A 17,644-nucleotide genomic window follows, 5' to 3' on the forward strand; every position below is an offset into this window, starting at 1 on the left:
GTAGCTGGATTACAGGCACGCACCACCACGCCCGGCTAATTTTTGTATTTTTCGTAGAGAGGGGTCTCAGCATGTTGGTCAGGCTGGTCTCGAACTCTTGCCTTTGTGATCCACCTGCCTCAGCCTCTGAAAGTGCTGGGATTATAGGCGTGAGCCACCATGCCTGGCCCTTTTTTTTGAGATGGAGTCTCATTCTGTTGCCAGGCTGGAGTGCAGTGGTGCGATCTCGGCTCACTGCAACCTCCGCCTCCCAGGTTCAAGCGATTCTCTTGCCTCAGCCTCCCAAGTAGCTGGGATTACAGGCGTGTCCCACCATGCCCAGCTAATTGTTTTTTTGTGTGTGTGTATTTTTAGTAGAGACATGGTTTCACCATGTTAGCCAGGCTAGTCTCGATCTCCTGACCTCATGATCTGTCCACCTCAGCCTTCCAAAGTGCTGGGATTACAGGCATGAGCCACTGCACCTGGCCTGGATGTGCTAAACTCTTTTCCAAAGTGGCTGAACCACAGATATTTCCATCCGCTCGGTGTGAGAGTTCTAGTTGCTCCAGCTCCTCATCAACATTTGATATGTTTAGTCTTTTTAAATTTTAGGCATTCTAGTGGGTGCATGATGGCGTCTCACTATAATTTTAATTTCTACCTTCCTAATGACTAATGATGTGAGCATCTTTTTACGTGCTGTTCACCACCCATGTATCTTCACTGGTGAAATGTCTGTTCAAACCTTGGACCATTTCTAAATCAGATTATTTCCGCTGAGTGCTGAGGGTTCTTTGTGTACTCTGGAGACAAGTCCAGGTGTGTGATTGATCAGTTATGTGATTTACAAGTCTTATTTCCAGTCTGTGGCTTGTCCTTTTATTCTCTTAACAGTGTATCTTAAGAGCATAAGTTCCTGGCCGGGCGCGGTGGCTCACGCCTGTAATCCCAGCACTTTGGGAGGCCGAGGCGGGTGGATCACGAGGTCAAGAGATCGAGACCATCCTGGTCAACATGGCAAAACCCCATCTCTACTAAAAATACAAAAAATTAGCTGGGCATGGTGGCACGTGCCTGTAATCCCAGCTACTCAGGAGGCTGAGGCAGGAGAATTGCCTGAACCCAGGAGGCGGAGGTTGCGGTGAGCCGAGATCGCGCCATTGCACTCCAGCCTGGGTAATGAGCGAAACTCCCTCTTTAAAAAAAAAAAAAAAAGAGCATAAGTTCCTAATTTTGATGAAGTCCAATTTATTGATCTTTTCCTTCTACAGATCATGATTTTAGTGTAATATTTCAGAAATGTCACTCAAAAATGACAAAGATTTTCTCTTAGGCTTTCCTTTAGATGGTTTATCATTTTAGGTTCCAGAGTTTTGCACGTGGCGTGAGATTCATTTTTTGCATATGGATACTGGAAAGATCGTCATTGCTTCACTGAAGCGCTCCTGTGCCTTTACTTAAAATCAAAGGACAGTAGAGGCACCGGTTGGCTTCTGGGCTAGGTTGAGCTGTGTTTCTGTCACTGTCAATACGTCACCGTCTCAGTACTACAGACTCGCAACAGGCCTTCACGTCAGAGGCGAAGTCCTCTCAGTCCACTTTTCTTTTGCAAGATCGTTTTGGCTGCGGGTCCTCTGCATTTCCATGTTAACTTTAGAATCAGCTTGTCAGTTTCCACCAAAAAAAAACTGCTAGAATTTTGACTGGGTTGCACTGACCTGTAGTTCAGGTTGGAGGGTATGTCCCAGCAACATTGCGTCTTCCGACACATAAGCAAGGTCCGTCTCCACGCGGACTTCGGGCTGAACTCTGTCATCAGCGTTCGGCGGTTTTCAGTGTTCAGGCCTGCACACCTTTCATCAGAGTTACTTGCATTTCATATTCTCGATGCTATTTTAAGTGATGTTTTACATTTCCCTTTATAATGTCCGAGGTTAGAATACAGAAGCACGACTGATCTTTATAGCTTCGTCTTCTGTCGCACAGTCTTGCTAAGTCAATAGTTCCAGTAGCTTTTCTGTAGATTCTGTCGGATTTTCTACATGGGTAATCACGTCAATGGCACATAAAGACAGTTTTCTTTCTTTCTTTTCAATATGGATGCCATTTATTTGTTTATTTATCATTTATCTGTCTATCCTTTTTGCCACTGGCTAGAAGCTTCAATACAATGTTGCCTTTTTCCTGCTCTTAAGGGAAAGCATTTGGCCTTTCGTCATTAAATGTGATGTTAGCTGTAGATTCTTCACAGATGCCCTTTATCCAGTTGAGGAAGTTCTCTCTTCTTCAGGTTTTTGGAAGTGTTTTTACAGAATTGTTACTGGTTTTCCTTAAATGGGACATTGAGTTTGCAGTGAGCTGTGACAGAGGGAGACCCTGTCTTAAAAAAAAAATGTAAGTTCTGGCCAGGCACAGTGGCTCAGGCCTGTAATCCCAGCACTTTGGGATGCCAAGGTGGGTGGATCACTTGACGTCAGGAGTTTGAGACCATCCTGGCCAACATGGTGAAACCCCGTCTCTACTAAAAATACAAAAATTAGCCGGGCGTGGTGGTGTGCACCTGTAGTCCCAGTTACTCAGGAGGCTGAGGCACAAGAATCACTTGAACTGGGAGGCGGAGCCAAGATTGTGCCACTGCACTCCAGCCTAGGCGACAGAGCGAGACTCCATCTCAAAAAAAAAAAAAATGTAGGTTCTGATCAGCGGGTTTTCCATGAAGGAGTCACTTGTGCAAAGCGACCCCCACATGAGGAAGGAGCTGAGAAACCAAGAATGAGGCCGACAAATTCAGTCTGTCTGGAGAGGGCGCTCCACTGGGGAACCTGCTGCCAGGAGCGTGTGGCCTTGGGTGGAACAGGTACAGCTCAGCTCCCTTGCTCCCCAGACCCAGGGCCCAGCTTCTGTAGGGAAAGGGTCTGTGTGCTCCACAGTTAAAGGCAAGGATGCCAAGTGCGTCATCACCTGTGATCTGTGTAATAACACGAAGCTGCTTTGATGGAAAGGCAGGGTTCACAGCGAGTAAATACAGCAGGAATCAGGGGCTTTCCTGGGACTGCAGTTCATCAGAAGTCTGCACGGTGGGTCTGCGGCGGGTCTCAAGAGTCTTCATTTCAAAAGCTCCAGGGTGAAGCCCGCGCTCCCGGCTCACGGAACATACATTAAGAGGCTTCCACCTTTGCTGCTGCGCTGTCCATTATCCTTTCGAAGGGAATCCGTCCCTTCTCTCCAGCTGCTTTAAACATTTTTTGGCTCTTGGTTTTCTGTAATTTTGCTACAGTGGTTTTGATGTAGATGTTCTGTTCGCCATGTCTGGGTTTTCCCGTGCCTGTTGGATAAGTGATTCGTGTTTTTCACCTATTTGGAAAACAGTTATCAGCCACGATTTCTTCAAAGCGTTCTCACCTTATTCCAGGATCTTCTGCTGAACCCCAGTTAAACTGATAGTAGATGTTTTCTGTTCTACTTCCTAACCTGTTTCATATTTCCCATCTCTGGGATACATTCTGAGTAATCTCTTTAGATCTAGTCTTTAAATCACCAGTTCTTCAACTGTGACTAGTCTGCTGTTTAATAGTCCATTGAGTTTTAAATATTATTAATATATGTTTCATTTCTAGGAATTCTATCAACTTTCCTTAAAAATCTTCTTGCTCTTTTTAGCTAAGATCTTACTTTTCACATTATAAATCTTTTGTTATAAACATTCTAGGCATACTTCCTCTATATTCTTTACAGAATAATCCCAATGTCCTGCATCCTTCAGGTTCAAGGGCTGTCCTCGTTCATTCGTGTTGCAAGTTTCCATGGATCTTGTAACCTTTGACTGTGAGGTCATGCTGGAAAGCCTGGGGGTTTATCCAAAGCCTGGGAAGCCTTGGTTGGGGCCAAGACCTCCAGATAAGGTTATGTTGGCTCAACATGGTGAAACCTCATCTCTACTAAAAATACAAAAATTAACTGGGCGTGGTGGCGCACGCCTGTAGTCCCAGCTACTCGGGAGGCTGAGGCAGGAGAATTGCTTGAACCCGGGAAGCGGAGGTTGCGGTGAGTTGAGATTGCGCCACTGCACTCCAGCCTGGCGCCTGGCGATGGAGTGAGACTCTGTCTCAAAAAAAAAAAGAAAAGATGATGTTGGCTTACACCAGGTCCAGGCAACCAGCCTGGGGCCATGGTGATGTAATTTCTCCGCATGGGGTTCTCCAGGCCCTATAGGGGGTGGCCTGAAATTATAAAGCTCAGTGGAAACGCTTCCTGTCAGGGCCCGGGCAGAATCCGGGGTTCCCTTCTGCGCTGGATCGTTGGATTCACCCACCTTCTCACTGGGTGCAGCCCTTTGAGGATCTAGAAGCCACAGAGGCCTCTGTCGGTATGGCCTGCGACCTGCCTCCTGTTCCTGAGGGCCTTTAAAGCCCGAGGCTTTGGCTTTCCGGGATCAGCAAATTCCTTGGGAAGTGTCAGCTCAGCCGCTGCACTGAGGCCTCCCTTTATCTGTCATCCCTGGGGCTTTCCTTTTCTTTTTGGTAATGTCAGGCATGTGCCTGAGAAGCTATTTAAGTTTTACCTGGATTTACGAGGGAGGGGTTTTCAGCGTGTCTCCGTCCCTCTGCGCTGCTGCTGAAGCTGCCGCTGTGAAGGCGGACGCTGTGACCCACCAAGATCCTCTCGGGGCTCCGTGTGCCTCTCCCCAGCTGCCGCAGACACACACCCGCACCGTCCTCCAGAACAGTGCCCTTGGCTGACGAGAGCTGCTCGTTCAGATGCCTGAGGACCACGTGCCACACCACAGGCAGCTCAGACCCACGTCTGCGCAGGAGCGGGAGCCTCTGGCTGTGCCCGCCTCTCAGGTGTCCACGGGGCGGGGCTACGGCTCCAGCCCCCTTTGCCGGCTCCTTGCCCTCCCCACTTCTTGCACCTCTTTCCTGAGAGTTCTCCAGAAACCATGTGCAGTCCTGGCTCCGCCTCCGGGAGCTGGCCTGGGACGGGGGCGCAGACGTGGTCCTGGGGCACAGATGCCGCAGTTGGTCAGAATGCCACCAACTGCCTGGCAATGCTGTCAGCCCGGCATCCACGGCGGTGCAGCCATGGAGCTCCCACCTGTTGAGATTTGCTGGCCGTGGGCGGGAAGTTTGGGGGCAGGGCAGCGGCCAGAAGACCCTGACCACGGGGGCCGTGAAACTGGCTCGTGGGGAGCTGCACCCTGAGGGGAGACGCAGACGGGCAGCCTGCACGGGGCTGCTCACAATGCCGGTCCCCACACGCGGGCGCGCAGCAGCTGCCGGAGGTCTCCTTAGAGCACAGGTGGCTGAGCCCCAGGCCCAGAATTTCTGACTCCGTTGGTCTGGGCCAGGACCGAGGCTCTGCCTCTCACAAGCTCCCAGGTGGTCCCAAGGGCATACTCAGAGCACCACTGGCTTAGCACACAGCACCGGCAAGTTTTAAAATGAGTGAGCGAGTCCAGGCCCGCTGCTCCTGTCGAAAACACAACGGCTGCTTTGTTTCCTTATGTAAGCCAGTTCTCAGAGCCAGAGCCCACGATATGAAAGAGGGGCCAGGTCCCCTTGTGAAAGGCCTCAGGACTCCAAGTGTGGACAGCAGCAACCCCCCCGTCCCTCTCCCAGGGACCCAAAGCCGCTTATCTGGACAACTGTGCCCTGGGGAGAAGCTTCCCAGATCAGGATCTGAGCAGAGGCGGACACCTGGGACACAAAGCACCCTCAGAGGCTCCCGTCTGGGTAGGAACACGGGGGCAGAAAGTATATGGAGTCCTGGCCAGGTCTCAGCCCATCATTTCCCAGCCCAGGAATGTGTGATTGGAACAGGCATGCTCAACAGCGGGCAAATCCTCACGTGGGCTCTTTGGCCCATGGCATAAAAATCGCTGTAGTAGAAAAGACCGAATGGAAGCCTTAGAAACCACCCCTAGCCCCAGCCAAATAAAGCAATACGACATCAGGTGCCTAAAGGGTGCAGGGATGACGGTCACCATCTTCCCACTCGATTTCTGGTTAGGTCCCTACAAGAGCTGGGTGGACTGTGGTGGACAGCAGCGGAGCCGGTGTCCCCCGGCAGCACCAGCCCAGCTGCCGTGCCGTCTGCAGTCCTTCCTGGAGCAGACTCCCCGCCTCGGACGGTGGTCTGTGGCTCCTGGCTGGGTAAAGGGCTCTCCACTGCACCGAGAGGAGGTCAAGGCAGCTCCAGCTCACATGGGTGGACAGCAGCTCACAGACTCACAGACACATGGACAATCGTCCAAAGCATAAACACACAGGTCCGTTTACTGCCAGCATCGCACCACCAGCCCTGGAGAGCGGGAAGTGGTGGGCGCTCTGAACATCCTGCTAGGACACGGGCACTCTAGGGTGGGAGAGAGGCTGAGCCAAGATTCAGGGACCGGTCACATCATGAAGGTTTTAGGAGTCAGGCTGGGTGCGGAGGCTCACATCTGTAATCCCAGCACTTTGGGAGGCCGAGGTGGGTGGATCACCTGAGGTTGGGAGTTCGAGACCAGCTTGACCAACATGGCAAAACCCCGTCTCTACTGAAAATACAAAATTAGCCAGGTGTAGTGGCGCATGCCTGTAATCCCAGCTACTCAGGAGGCTGAGGCAGAAGAATCACTTGAACCCAGGAGGCGGAGGTTGCAGTGAGCCGAGATCATGCCATTGCAGTGCAGTCTGGGCAACAAGAGCGAAACTCCATCTCAAAAAAAAAAAATGGTTTTAGGAGTCCAGAGATCTGAGCATGTTAGGACACCCTGTCCCAGGTCAAGGACAAGCTTTGAGACTTGTGTTTCCTACCACTGGGAAAGAAGCCCAGCAGCCAGAGGGCCTCTGGGTTCTGGACATGGCACGATACCAGACATGGATCCCTTTATCAGGTGGCATGGAGGCTTCCAGTTTTGACTGGGCCCAAGAAAAGGAAGGGTAGCACAGCTGGTGAGGATGTGGAGCCAAGCCCTGCCACTCAGGGGCGTGACCCAACAGAGCTCCTGCACTGGGAGCACCTGCAGTGGGCGGAGAAGGCTGTGCAGGAGCACCTGCAGCGGATGGAGAAGGCTGTGTGGGAGCACCTGCAGCAGATGGAGAAGACTGTGCGGGAGCACCTGCAGCGGATGGAGAAGGATGTGCGGGAGCACCTGCAGCGGATGGAGAAGGATGTGCGGGAGCACCTGCAGTGGGTGAAGGATGTGCGGGAGCACCTGCAGCGGGAGGAGGAGAAGGATGTGCGGGAGCACCTGCAGCAGGAGGAGAAGGCTGTGCGGGAGCACCTGCAGCGGAGGGAGAAGGCTGTGCGGGAGCACCTGCAGCGGAGGGAGAAGGCTGTGCGGGAGCACCTGCAGCGGGCAGAGAAGGCTGTGCGGGAGCACCTGCAGCGGAGGGAGAAGGATGTGTGGGAGCACCTGCAGTGGGTGGAGAAGGCTGTGCGGGAGCACCTGCAGCGGGAGGAGGAGAAGGCTGTGCGGGAGCACCTGCAGCGGGCGGAGAAGGCTGTGCGGGAGCACCTGCAGCAGGCGGAGGAGAAGGCTGTGCGGGAGCACCTGCAGCGGATGGAGAAGGATGTGCGGGAACACCTGCAGCGGGCGGAGAAGGATGTGCGGGAACACCTGCAGCGGATGGAGAAGGCTGTGCTGGAGCACCTGCAGCGGGAGGAGGAGAAGGCTGTGCGGGAGCACCTGCAGCGGATGGAGAAGGCTATGCGGGCGCACCTGCAGCGGGCGGATGGAGAAGGCTGTGCGGGAGCACCTGCAGCGGGCGGAGAAGGCTGTGCGGGAGCACCTGCAGCGGGCGGAGAAGGCTGTGCGGGAGCACCTGCAGCGGGAGGAGAAGGATGTGCGGGAGCACCTGCAGCGGGAGGAGGAGAAGGATGTGCGGGAGCACCTGCAGCGGGAGGAGGAGAAGGATGTGCGGGAGCACCTGCAGCGGGCGGAGAAGGCTGTATCGAGGGGGCTCCAGCAAGGCCCAGAAGAGCTGCAGCACAGACCTAAGGTTTGAAGCAAGGATGTCCCGACTGCAACAGAGAACTGCAGACTGTTCAGAGAAGTTCCTGGGGACGGTGCAGCCACGGCTCCCACCAGGAGTCAGTGCCACAGGACCCAGCCAGGCTAAGGTCAGTGGCATAGTGGGATCTTGGGTAAGAGGCCGTGCACAGCTGGGCACTGGCTCCCAGCAGAGCCAGAGGGCTGCATGGGTGGGTGGCCCAGCTTCTAGCTCGCCTGCCAGTCAGGCCAAGGTCTCAGAGGGTCCCTGTGACTAGGCGGAGGTCAAGCCCGGGCTGCTCCACAGCAATTGGGTTCATGGTGGTTGGACCACTCCACTCGGGCTGGCCCTGGAGTCAGGGGCAAGTGCGATTCCTGGCGTCTCAGGAGGAGGAGGGCAGCTCGCAGTCAGGACGCACATGGACAGGGCTGGGGAAGGGCTCGGCTGGCTGGTCGGGGCCTGAGAAGCGCAAGGCTGGAAGACAGCCTGGGAATGGAACTGCCGGGTAGACAGCGGCGTCGGGGCTTCTGGGTGTCCACTGGGGGGCACTGGCTGCAGAGCAGGCACCAAGCCACCCACAAGACAATGACGCGGCCGGTGAGGCAGCGTCCGCCTAGAGCAACAGAGGGGCAGACGGGGCCAGGCACCCCACGATAGCCCAGCACCTCTCAGCAGTCGCACATCCCGTCCTCCGGCAGTAAATATCACCAGGGGCCTGGATGCGAGAGCAATCGGTCGGTCGGTGGTAAACTCAGCCCTGGAGACCCCTTCTCCTCGGAAAGGCAACAGCTGGTGCTCCAGGCTTGCACCCGCCTTTCAGCCCACGGTGCCTCCGTGTCTGCCCTGGGGGACGGACTCCTTAGTAACGGCCCCCAGGGCCTCTGGCTGCTTACGGCAAGGGGTGCGGAGGGACATGGGAGCACAGGGCCGCGAGGCCCGCAGTGTCAGCGAGCCTCTCCAGAAGCACTGCTGCCACTGCCCTGACACCAGCCCTCCGGGACTGTGGCGGCCCTGTCCCCAGGATGTGGCCTTCAGCCTGCATCAATGGCCCCACAGAGGACCACATGGGTCTGGGGACCAAGGGGTAGAGGCAGGAGTGGCCGTCCACTCAGCAGTTCCCAGTGACCCACTGAGAACATGTGCCCCCTTTCCCTGTAACTCTAAGCTGTGAGGGCTCAGAGGCCCTAAAACACAGCCACCTGGGACAGTGAGGCACTGCCACGCTCAACAGCTGTGGGCCACCTGGCCACAGCCGCTCCTGTTTCAGTGGACCAGCGGGCAGAGCAACCTCCACCTGGCCGGGGCGGGGAGGGCAGAGCTCAGCAAGAGCGAGGGGACCAGGACTCGGACCTCAGAGTGAGGGCCTGGGTCCCGCCAGCAGAAAAGAGGCAAAGGCTGGGCACAGTGGCTCACACCTGTCATCCTGGCACTTTGGGAGCCAAAGCAGGGAGGATCACTTGAGGTCAGCAGTTCGAGACCAGCCTGGCCAACATGGTGAAACCCCGTCTCTACTAAAAATATAAAAATTAGCTAGGTGTGGCGGTGCACGCCTGTAGTCCCAGCTACTCGGGAGGCTGAGGCAGGAGAATCGTTTGAACCTGGGAGTAGCGGAGGCTGCAGTGAGCCAAGATTACGACACTGCACTCCAGCCTGAGTGACAGAGCAAGACTCTCCCTGAAATAAGAAAAGAAAGAGGTGAGTATCAGCTAAGCCTGGGCCAGCAGCGACTGCGGGCTGGGGTTGGCCCTGGCCCCGCTTTCCTCTTCCCCCAAGTCTTCCCAGAAACTGCCACCAATTGGAAGCCTGGAGAGGCCCATCCAGGTGGAATCCCCGGAGTGTGAGGGACACGGGGCCGAGAGACACAGCATAGACTGTGGTGGGGCCCTCAGACTCTGCCCACTGCCCACGGCCCCTTCTCTAGAGGGCTGCCCGGTCAGCAGGAACCAACTGACCAGGGGCCATGTGGCGCCCTCCCTGGGAGCCAGGGGGCCGGAGCCAGTGACTGACATGGGAGCACGCCAGATCCCGCCTCAGATAAGGAGACACGAGCGCCCCTTATAGTGCTGGGAGCGGGGCTGGGGGACCGTCGGTGCCTGACCAGCAAGAGGCCCCAACAGGCCCAGCCTCGGTGTAGCCGCCACCCTGCCCCACACTGCACCCTCCGCCCGGGGTCTCTTGGCCACCCTCCTGCCGGCACCTGGTCTCTGCTGCACGAAGACATTGGTCCCTGACCAGGCCACAGTGGCTGAGCTCAGAGCCTGGAGCCTGGGGCTGCAATGTCCCCCGTCCCTGACACGCACCTGACCCCAAGAAAAAAACGAGGCAGGAGGCACGGGAAGGTTGGAACTGCTTTTATTGGGGGCGGATGCCGCAAGGCCCCGCCCACGGTCAGGTTAGTGTTCTGCCCTTGCAGAGGCGCCGGCAGCCTGACGCCTCCACCCGCCGCCCGCCGCCCGCCCAGGGTTAGTGGAACATGCAAAGCTCGGAGAGTGGAGGCAGGAGTGGTCGCTGCTGAGGCCAGGGCTGGGTGGAACGGGAGGGTCAGCACAGAGCCGGCCGGCGTCCCTGGGCCCAAAGGGGGTTAGGGCTCCCTGGGAGAGAGATGGGCAGGCAGCACCCCAGCGTGGGGGCTCCACAAGCTGGAGGGGCCCTGGGCCCACCAGGAGGACAGGTTTGCAGCTCCCAGCCACGCCAGCTGGAATGTCCGTCTCCCCCTGGGTCTGGGTCCTTGGGGCCTGGGGTGAGAGGCAGACATGGAAGGCACTTACTAGGGAACAGAGGCTGGAGGGCTGAAGCCGGAGGCCGGGGCTCTCAGGAGTGAGTGTGGGGGTGAGCTGGAAAGCAGAGATCAGACAGCGCTGTGGGGGCCGGGCCCGCTGGCTCTGCAGGCAGGACCTCGTCTTCCCATGGGGAAGGGGCTTCTCTAGGTAGACTGGGACAGAGGCTGACTGGGGCCCCCTGTCCCCAGGAAGACCCACCACGTAGGCCAGTGCTGGCAACACCAGGGCAGAAATGCCAGCCAGGCTCGAGCCCTGAGAGGCTGAGGGCCCTCTACTGACGGGACTGAGCCCAGCTGCCCTGTGCAGCTAGGACTGGCAGGCGGGCGACCCTGGGAAGACAGGAGGGTGGGCTGGGGCCCAGCTTGGGACCCTCCAAGGCACCTGGCTGTGTGAGTGGCAGGTAGAAGGGAGTGAGGAGACCCGAGGGGGTGAGGTGGCCAGCAGGGCTGGGCCAGCCCTGTCCCCCAAGATACAGGCTGTCTGGACAGCAGATATATATTAATATATTAGTCTGGTCTTTTTGGTTAAACTTTAGGCACCACTTGGGAGGAAGACACCTTTAAGCGTTGAAAACGACCCCAGCAACTCGGTGGGAGCTGGGCCGCATGCAGAGCGGGTGGGTGCAGGAAGGCTCAGGCCACGGCAGACTCAGGGCCCCCCAGGGAGGCTGAGGACCCCGAGGCGTAGCGGCGGCCGTAGCCCGAGGAGGAGTAGGAGGACGAAGAGAAGGTCATGGAGAAGCCGGAGCCAGTGGCATCAAAGCTGCCCCGGCGGGAGCCGGCCCGGGAGCCGGTGCGGGAGCCGGTGCGGGAGCCGGCAGTGGAGCCGGAGCCGCTGACGCTATACGGGCTGTAGTAGCCCTTGCTGGACTGCGCGGCCGCCTCCAGCAGCCGCAGCCCCGTGCCCTCCTCCACCATGCTGCGGTCCAGCGCGTCCTTGTAGGAGATCTTGAGCTTGGTCTTGGGGCAGGTGAGGTACTTGGAGTAGGCGCCCACGTCACGCAGCTTCTGTGCCGTGCGGGCGTCCACCGTGCCGCGCTGCAGGGCCTCGTCCAGGGACACCCGGCCCGGCGCGTCAGGCTCGATCAGGCCGCCGGTCAGGTACTGCACCTCCAGGAAGCGCTGGCCGGCCTCGTAGTAGAGCCAGCCCTTCTTCAGGGCCTGGGCGGCCGACATCTTGGTCTTGGTGCGTGGGTCCTCGAAGCCGCAGAAGGCCTTCTGGGCCAGGTTGATGCGGTCCACCATGATCTTGTCCACCAGGCCCTTGTTGACGGCGTCAGTGACGGGGAAGCGCTCGCCGGTGCTGGGGTCGATGATGCCCCCAGTGCAGGCCTGCGCCTCCAGCAGCCGCTGCCCCGTGATGTTGTCCACCAGGCTGCGGTGCATGGCCTCGGTGATGGACACCTTCTCCAGCGTCTCTGTGTCCAGGATGCCGGCCACGGGGCCCGTCTCCTCGGTGGGGTCCGACCAGGAGGCCAGCTGGGGCCTGGGGACGGCGGGGCTGACGGGGTAGGAGGAGGAGGAGCCCACGGAGGAGGAACGGGAGCGGAAGCCGCTGGCGTTGCCCGAGAGCATGTCGGCGAACTCGGTGATGGAGAGCGTGCCCGCGCGGTACTGGTCCAGTGCCGAGCGGTCGATGAGGTTCTTGGCAATGGCGTCGTCGATGTCATACTGGCGGCCGGAGCGACGGTCAATGATCATGGACTTGACCACGCCGTCCGAGGAGGAGATGGTGATCTCCTCCCACTCGCACTCCTGCTCTGATAGCTCCAGGTAGGTCTGGTGGTCGATGAGGCCCTTGCGGTAGGCCTCGTACACCGACATCTCCTTGCCTGTCTCGGGGTCAACGATGACCACGCGGCGCTTGCGCACGGAGGACTTGGAGGACGTCTTCCGCTCCCGCTTCTTCTCCTTCAGCGGCAGGAGGCACAGGCCCGTCTGGGGGTCGGTGATGCAGCGCTCCATCAGCTGCAGGTAGGTGAGGTTCTCCTCCGTGTTGGGGTCAAAGAAGCCCTTGGTGTCGTCCGAGGGGTCGGTCAGGATCTCGTTCATCTCCTCGTCGAAGAGGCCGCGCTTGTAGGCCACCTCCACGGGCAGCCGGTGGCTCTCCTCGGGGTCAATGATGCCACCCGTGGCGATCTGGGCCTCCAGCAGGCGGATGCCGTGGTCCTTCAGGATCAGGCCCTTCTTCATGGCCTGGAAGAGGGAGATGAGCTTCCCAGAGTAAGGGTCCTTGTAGCCGGTGACGGCGCGCTCGGCCGACAGCAGCTTGTCCTTGAACTCGGGGCCCACGATGCCCATGCGCACAGCCTCCTCCACCGTCAGCTTGAGTCCCTTGATGGGGTCGATGACGTAACCGGTGGCCGCCTGCGCCTCCAGGAGCTCAAAGGCCGTGCCGGGGCGGATGATGCCCTTCTTCATGGCCTGGTACACTGAGAGCCGCTCCTTGGTGGCATCCACGAACACGCCAGCGATGCAGCTGGTGCCTTCCAGGAACTTCTGCAGGTTCTTGGTGACCTCCTCGATGGAAGTCAGGCCCTCCCGCAGCTGCAGCGCCGTGGCCTCGTCCATGACCTGCGAGCGCACCAGCTCCTCCACGGTGATCTGCTTCCGTAGGCCGCGGAAGGTCAGCTTGCGGGCGTCCGACAGTGGCAGGAGCAGCTGGCCAGTGCTGTCATCACGGCGGCACCGCCTGAGCAGCTGCGTGTAGCTGAGGCGCTCGTCGGTGGACGGGTCCACGTAGCTGCGCACCTCGCTGGGCTCCGACAGCTGGTCGTGCGTGTCTTTGTTGAGGTAGCCGCGCTGGTAAGCCATCTCCAGCGGGAGGTGGAAGCCCAGGCGGGGGTCCACGATGCCGCCGGTGGCCAGCTGGGCATCCAGCAGCCGCAGGGCCTCCTCGGCAGGGATCAGATCCTTCTTCATGGCCTGGAAGAGCGAGATGGTCTGCTCGGTGTAGGGGTCGCGGTAGCCGGTGACCGCCCGCTCTGCCGAGAGCAGGCGGTCGTGCAGCTCAGGCCCCACCAGGCCCTTCCGCACAGCCTCATCCACGGTCAGCCGCTCGCCCTTCACCGGGTCCAGCAGGAAGCCCGTGGCTGCCTGTGCCTCCAGCAGCAGGCGGGCTACCTCGGCACTCAGCAGCCCTTTCTTGAGGGCCTGGTAGATGCTCAGTGTCTGCCTGGAGCCGGGCAGGAAGACGCCGGCCACACAGCCGGTGCCATAGAGGTAGCGCCAGGCGGACTCCGCCTCGAGGACCTCGCGGAGGCTCCTGGTGCCCTCCCGGAGCAGGTTGTAGGTCTCGAGGGAGATGATCCGAGCCTCGTATAGGTCCTCGGCCGTGAGGCGGCGGCGCACGTAGTCATAGGAGGCCAGGCCCTGCTGGCGGATGATCTCTGTTTTCTCAATGATCTCGATGATGATGATGATCATACGCTCCTTGGTCACCCGGCCGGCCTGGAAGTCAGCCATCAGCTGGGCGCGCTGCTCCTTGGGGATCAGGTCCGACTGCATCACCTCCCACAGGGACATGGTGGAGCCGCCGTGGCTGCCGCCGCCGGGAATGTCAATCTGCGTCTCCTCGAACGCCCTTCGCGTCTCCTCCTCGGTGTACACCTGCGTGGTCTCCACCACCTCGGCCTTCTCCGCCCCTTTCAATGGCAGGAGGCGCAGGCCAGTCTCGGGGTCCTCCACGCAGCGCTCCAGTAGCTGCCTGTATGTGAGGTTCTCGTGCGTGTTGGGGTCAAAGAAGCCCTTGGTGTCATCGCTGGGGTCCGCCAGGACGCGGTTCATCTCCTGGTCCAAGTAGCCACGCTGGTAGGCCACGTCCACGGGCACGCGGTGGCTGTGCACGGGGTCGATGATGCCACCCGTGGCGATCTGGGCCTCCAGCAGGCGGATGCCGTGCTGCCGGACGACCAGGCCCTTCTGCATGGCCTGGAAGAGGGAGATGGTGCTGCCTGAGTAGGGATCTCTGTAGCCGGTCACAGCCTTCTCGGCCGACAGCAGCTGCTCGTGCAGCTCAGGGCCCACCACACCCGCCTTCACGGCCTCGTGGACGTACAGGCGCTGGTTCCGCACAGGGTCCACCAGGAAGCCAGTGGCCGCCTGCGCCTCCAACAGGAGTGCGGCTGTGCTGGGTCTCAGCAGGCCCCGGCGCATGGCCTCGTAGACAGACACCTTCTCCTTGGCTTCCTCCAGATAGATGCCGGCGAGGCAGCCAGTGCCCTGCAGCAGCGTCCGCACGGAGCCCAGCTCCGAGAGGTCCTTGACCGTGGTCTTGCCGTCCTTGAGTTGCTCAAACTGGGCTCTGCTGAGGACCCCGGAAGCCAGGAGCTCGCTGGCTGGCACAGGGGCACGGAGGCCGCTGAAGGACAGCCTCTCCTGCCGCTGCATCTCCACTTCCTCCACGATGGTGATGAGGATCTTGATGACCTTCTCCACGGTGACCTTCCCTGTGCGGAACTGACGCAGCAGCTCCTGCCGCTGCTCCTCCGTGAAGTACTCAGAGCTGATGAGCTCCCACACCGACACCGTCCTGCCCTTGAAGCCACCCACGGGGACCTCAAGCGGGGTCTTCTCAAAGGTCTCGCGGGCCTGCAGCTCCGAGTAGAGCTCCTCCTGCCGGGCCCGAGCGGCCTTCTCTGAGAGCGGCAAGAGGCTGAGCCCGGTCAGCTGGTCGGGCCGGCACCGCTGCTGGAGCTCGCTGTAGGTGACCGGCTCCCCCGTGCTGGGGTCACAGTAGGCCTTGGTGTCGGCCCTGGGTGCTGACAGGGCCCTGCTGGTCTCCTCGTCCAGGCAGCCTCGGGCGCAGGCGACATCCAGGGGAACACGGTGACTCTTGCTGGGGTCCACGACGCCACCCGTGGACAGCTGGGCGTCCAACAGGCGCAGGCCCTGCTCCCGGGGAATGAGGCCCTTCTTCAGGGCCTGGAACAGGGAGACGCTCTGTCCCGTGTAGGGGTCCCTGTACCCCGTCACAGCCTTCTCGGCTGACAGCAGCTTCTCATGAAGCTCAGGGCCCACCAGGCCGGCGCGCACCGCCTCATCCACCGTCAGCCGGGCGCTGGTGGAGGGGTCGACGATGTGCCCGGTGCCCGCCTGGGCCTCCAACAGGGCCACAGCCACGTCGGAAGGCAGCAGGTCTTTCTTCAGAGCGTTGTAGATGCTCAGCTTCTGCCCCGCCTCCTCCAGCCACACGCCCGCGATGACGCCGGCGCCCCGCAGGGCCCGCCGCACGGCGTCCACCTCGGCCACCTCTCGCACAGAGCGCTCACCCCGCTGCAGCCGGTGGTAGAGCTCACGGTCGATGACACCGCTCTCCAGCAGCTCGGCAGCCGGCACCAGGCTGCGCAGGCCCTCGAAGCAGAGCTGGCCCTTCTGCTCCTGCTCCTCCACCACCGTGATGATGATCTTGATGATCTTCTCCACCGTGATCCGGCCCGTGCGGAACTGCCGCAGCAGGTCCCGCCGCTGCTCCGCCGTGAAGTATTCTGAGTTGATGATCTCCCAGATGGTCACTGTCTTGCCCTGGAACTTGCCAAACGGCGCGGAGACGGTGGCCTTCTCAAAGACGTCTCGGGCCTCCGAGTCAGTGTAGACTAGCTCCCCTCCCTTGGCAGCCTTATCCGTGAGCGGTAGAAGGCGCAGGCCCGTCTCGGGGTCCTCCACGCAGCGCTCCAGTAGCTGCAGGTACGTGAGGTTCTCGTGCGTGTTGGGGTCGAAGAAGCCCTTGGTGTCGTCGCTGGGGTCCGCCAGGACGTGGTTCATCTCCTCGTCGAAGTAGCCGCGCCGGTAGGCCACGTCCACGGGCACGCGGTGGCTGTGCACGGGGTCGATGACGCCGCCCGTGGCGATCTGGGCCTCCAGCAGGCGGATGCCGTGCTCCCGCACGATGAGGCCCTTCTGCATGGCCTGGAAGAGGGAGATGGGCTGCCCGGTGTAGGGGTCGGTGTAGCCGGTGACGGCGCGCTCGGCCGACAGCAGCTTGTTGTGCAGCTCGGGGCCCACCACGCCCTCCTTCACAGCCTCGTTGACAGTCAGCCGCCGGTTGTGCACAGGGTCAAGCAGGAAGCCTGAGGCTGCCTGCGCCTCCAGCAGGATGAGGGCCGTGCCGGGGCTCAAGAGCTGCCTCTGCAGGGCTGCGTAGATGCTCAGCTTCTCATTGGTGGGCTTCAGCATCAGCCCCGCGATACTGCTGCTGCCCTGAAGGTAGTGACGCACATCTTCCCGCCTTGCGAGCTCGTCCACTGTGGTGTGCCCCTGCGCCAGCCGCTGCAGCTCCTCCACACTCAGGATGCCCGCCTCCTGCAGCCTCTGGGCTGGCACCTTCCGCCGCAGGCCGTCGAAGCTGTGCTCGGGCTCCGCCTCCATCGCAGGCCCATCAAGTGCGTCCCGGCCATTGGGCAGGGTCTTCGTGGCAGCAGCCTGCGAGGCAGTGACCTCCTCTGAGTGCGCCAGAGTGGCCCGATGCTCCTCCTCCAGGCGCCGCAGCTGCTCACGCAACCTCTGGTTCTCCTCAGCCAGCAGCTCCTCCTGCTGACGCCGCTGGTGCTCCAGCCGCTGCAGCTCCTCCTGCTTGCGCCGCACGCCCTCCTCCGCCTCGCGCTGCCGCCGCAGCGCCTCCTCCATGCTGGCGACCAGCTGCTGCCGCTCTTGCTCCATCTGCCGCTGCTGGCGCTGCTGCTCCTCACGCAGCTGCTGTGCCTTCGCCACCTCGTCTTGGAAGAGCTGCTCCAGCTTGGCCTTCTCCTGCTCGATGAAGCGCTCCCGCTGCAGCAGGCTGTCCTTCTCCGAGAGGAAGCTCTGCTGCAGGGCCTGGGTCTCCTGCAGCAGCTGTTCCTGCTGCACCGTCTGCATCTGCGGAAGAAGAGGGTGTGATCAGGGACCTCCGGCCCAGGAGCACCCGCCACCC

The 17,644-nt window shown here is 60.0% G+C and overlaps 1 protein-coding gene across 20 annotated transcripts in view; it reads right to left on the minus strand.

Annotated features, from left to right (window-relative positions):
- Positions 1-10,375: 10,375 nt before the first annotated feature.
- PLEC (plectin) overlaps positions 10,376-17,644 on the minus strand; it is a 59,029-nt gene continuing 51,760 nt past the window's right edge. For 8 of the 20 annotated variants that reach the window (XM_012473334.2, XM_064384710.1, XM_012473343.2 and 5 more), the window contains one exon: positions 10,379-17,589. In XM_012473334.2, the coding sequence (XP_012328757.2) occupies positions 11,371-17,589 (6,219 nt within the window). In that variant the 3' untranslated portion in view covers positions 10,379-11,370. Of the gene's footprint in view, positions 17,590-17,644 lie in introns of all 20 variants that reach the window. The other 12 variants (XM_064384709.1, XM_012473332.2, XM_012473331.2 and 9 more) reach the window with 5 other exon arrangements.

Source organism: Aotus nancymaae, unplaced genomic scaffold, assembly GCF_030222135.1.
Source record: "Aotus nancymaae isolate 86718 unplaced genomic scaffold, 86718_ANA_hifiasm-v0.15.2.pri h1tg000036l, whole genome shotgun sequence".
Taxonomy (NCBI): Eukaryota; Metazoa; Chordata; class Mammalia; order Primates; family Aotidae; genus Aotus; species Aotus nancymaae.